Source organism: Callionymus lyra, chromosome 19 (assembly GCF_982586985.1).
Source record: "Callionymus lyra chromosome 19, fCalLyr1.hap1.1, whole genome shotgun sequence".
NCBI lineage: Eukaryota > Metazoa > Chordata > Actinopteri > Syngnathiformes > Callionymidae > Callionymus > Callionymus lyra.
In genome coordinates, this window is record NC_141836.1 from 18,348,396 (window position 1) to 18,350,727 (window position 2,332).

A 2,332-nucleotide genomic window follows, 5' to 3' on the forward strand; every position below is an offset into this window, starting at 1 on the left:
AAGCTGCTTGACAGAACAGGTCACATCTGTAGACAAAAGTGGAAATCAAAAACAAAAATGAGAAGGCATGCGAAAAGCCCTGCAGTCCCAAAGCCTTGTTTGAACAAGGGCCAATAAGTTGTACGTCGTCTTTATGATTGACTTGCGTCGTGAACAGCTTTAACATGCTTGTCAGGTGCTGCTGCAGAAAGATGCATCACTCTGATTTTAATATTCAAATGAAGGGTTGACAGTCTGGTTGTATCATGCACATTTCTCTGACGCAGGTCGCTCTGATTAAAAAGCTTTAACCTGTTTACCAATAACTAGATTGACACTATCTTGTGATGTCTTTGACAGAGTTGACACAGAGCAGAAGTGATATCTGAGTGATCATCCCATCACCTACAAACACTTTAAAAATAACTGTGTGCCAACATATGCTACAGTTCTTCAGTTTCACCTCATTTTTGGTTAGTCTGTCCATGTTTTTCCTACTTTCATTCATGATGATCTGCATTCCAGTATCCTCTTGTATGCTTTCTGGAAGCTGTCGTCCAAAAAGGCGTAGAGGAAAGGGTTAAGGCAGGAGTTGGCGTAGCTCAGGCTCGTGATGAAGTAGGAGATCCCGATGAGCAGAGGTGTTGTGGTGAGGTCGGTGGTCAGGGCAACGATGGTGCTGAGGTGAAACGGGGTCCAGCAGAACAGGCACACGGCCAGGACGATAAAAACCATGATGGTGACCTTCTTCTTCGCCTTGTCCAGAGCTTTGGCGTTACTGTTGAGTCGCATGTTTCTGAGTTTATAGAGCATCATGGTGTATAGGATGCATATGGTGGAGACTGGGATAGCGAAGCCCAAGATGAGTGTGTAAATGCGACTAGCTTTGAACCATAAACTCTCTGGCACAGGGAAGCTGAGCACACACCTTTTCTTCCCGTCGTTGGGGTCCACATAGACGCTGGCGAACACGGTGAAAGGCATCACAATCAGAAAGACCAGAAGCCAGACGCACAGCGAGATGATCTTGGCTGCTCTGTAGGTGCGGTATGGCATCCGTTTGGAGCTTACGGTTGCCAGGACCACCAGGTAACGGTCAATGCTCATCACCGTCAGGAAGTAGATGCTCGAGAAGATGTTGTAGTGGTCAATGCTCAGGATCACCTTGCACAGTACCTCACCGAACGGCCAGTAGTGAAGCAAGTGTTCGGCGATGTTGATGGGCAACACCAAAGTGAACAGGTCATCGGCGATGGCCAAGTTCAGGATGAACATGTTGGTGACCGTTTTCATCTTGGAGGCTTTGAGGATGACGTAGATGACGGCCGTGTTGCCCGTCAGTCCCACCGCGCAGATCACGGAGTAGATGATGGGGATGAGGACGTAGAGGTCAGCGTAGAAGCGGTACTTTGGTGGAGTGCAGTTCAAGTCAGTACGATTACCTTGATCCAGAGCGTAATACTCCACTGAGTCATTGCAGGGAGGCAGAGCACCGACAGTGAAGGACACGTTCTCCATGATTTTGTCGAGGCTCATGTACACTTTAAGACAAACAATTCGAATTTGTATACATATGAATGAAACTAACTAAAAGTTTTTACAATTTAACTAACTTCCACCGTGCTATTTCCAATTATACATTCCTTAAATTATATCCACGGGGGAAATACTGTGGTCAAATCCCGCTCATCCTCCTCACAGGTTTGATCAGTTGAAAAAAAAGGGATCAAATGAGTCAGTTTCTGGCTTTACGCGGATATTTCCCGTGCGCATTGGAGACGCTGCCAGACTTTTACGCGCTTCAGCGGAGATCTAAACAAGAGAGAAACGAGAGAATATTACACACTCGATGCCTGACTAATAAACGAAGGACCTATCATCAGTGTACGTGCTACTTTATAATATTAAAAAAACAAAACAATATTGATTTACCCGTCTGCTGTCTCAGCCATTCCTCTTCCCTCGCGATCTTCATCTGTACAATGATGTCTCTCTGCGTCCAGAGCCTCTTCTCCACTCCCTCCCTTCATCGCTGACGTCACCCAAGCCTCCAATAAATCTACATCCACGACGCGTTGTTGCAGCTCGTTGCATATTAATGAGCTCTTGCAAAATGCGTATTTACATGAGCTCTTCCAAATTCTTGTTTCAATGTCATTTTTAGTTAGTGAGGAAGAAGGCAATTCCGCAGTATCAAATATTAATTCACCATACTTTTACCCAAACAAATTATTACACACATAAAAATGACGATTTGCCTGTACACCAGTATATGTTATTTAAATACTATATTCTAATGAATATGGGTCATTCCACAAAACCATTTTCTGGTCCAGTTGTCTAAGCTGTCTAT

At 44.8% G+C, this 2,332-nt stretch overlaps 1 protein-coding gene across 1 annotated transcript; it reads right to left on the minus strand.

Annotated features, from left to right (window-relative positions):
* Nucleotides 1-477: 477 nt before the first annotated feature.
* LOC148059809 (neuropeptides B/W receptor type 1-like) lies at nt 478-1,770 on the minus strand. Its single transcript, XM_087781424.1, has one exon. It carries the CDS (start codon nt 1,513-1,515, stop codon nt 484-486), a length of 1,032 nt encoding a protein of 343 aa, XP_087637550.1. The 5' UTR covers nt 1,516-1,770; the 3' UTR covers nt 478-483.
* Nucleotides 1,771-2,332: the final 562 nt, after the last annotated feature.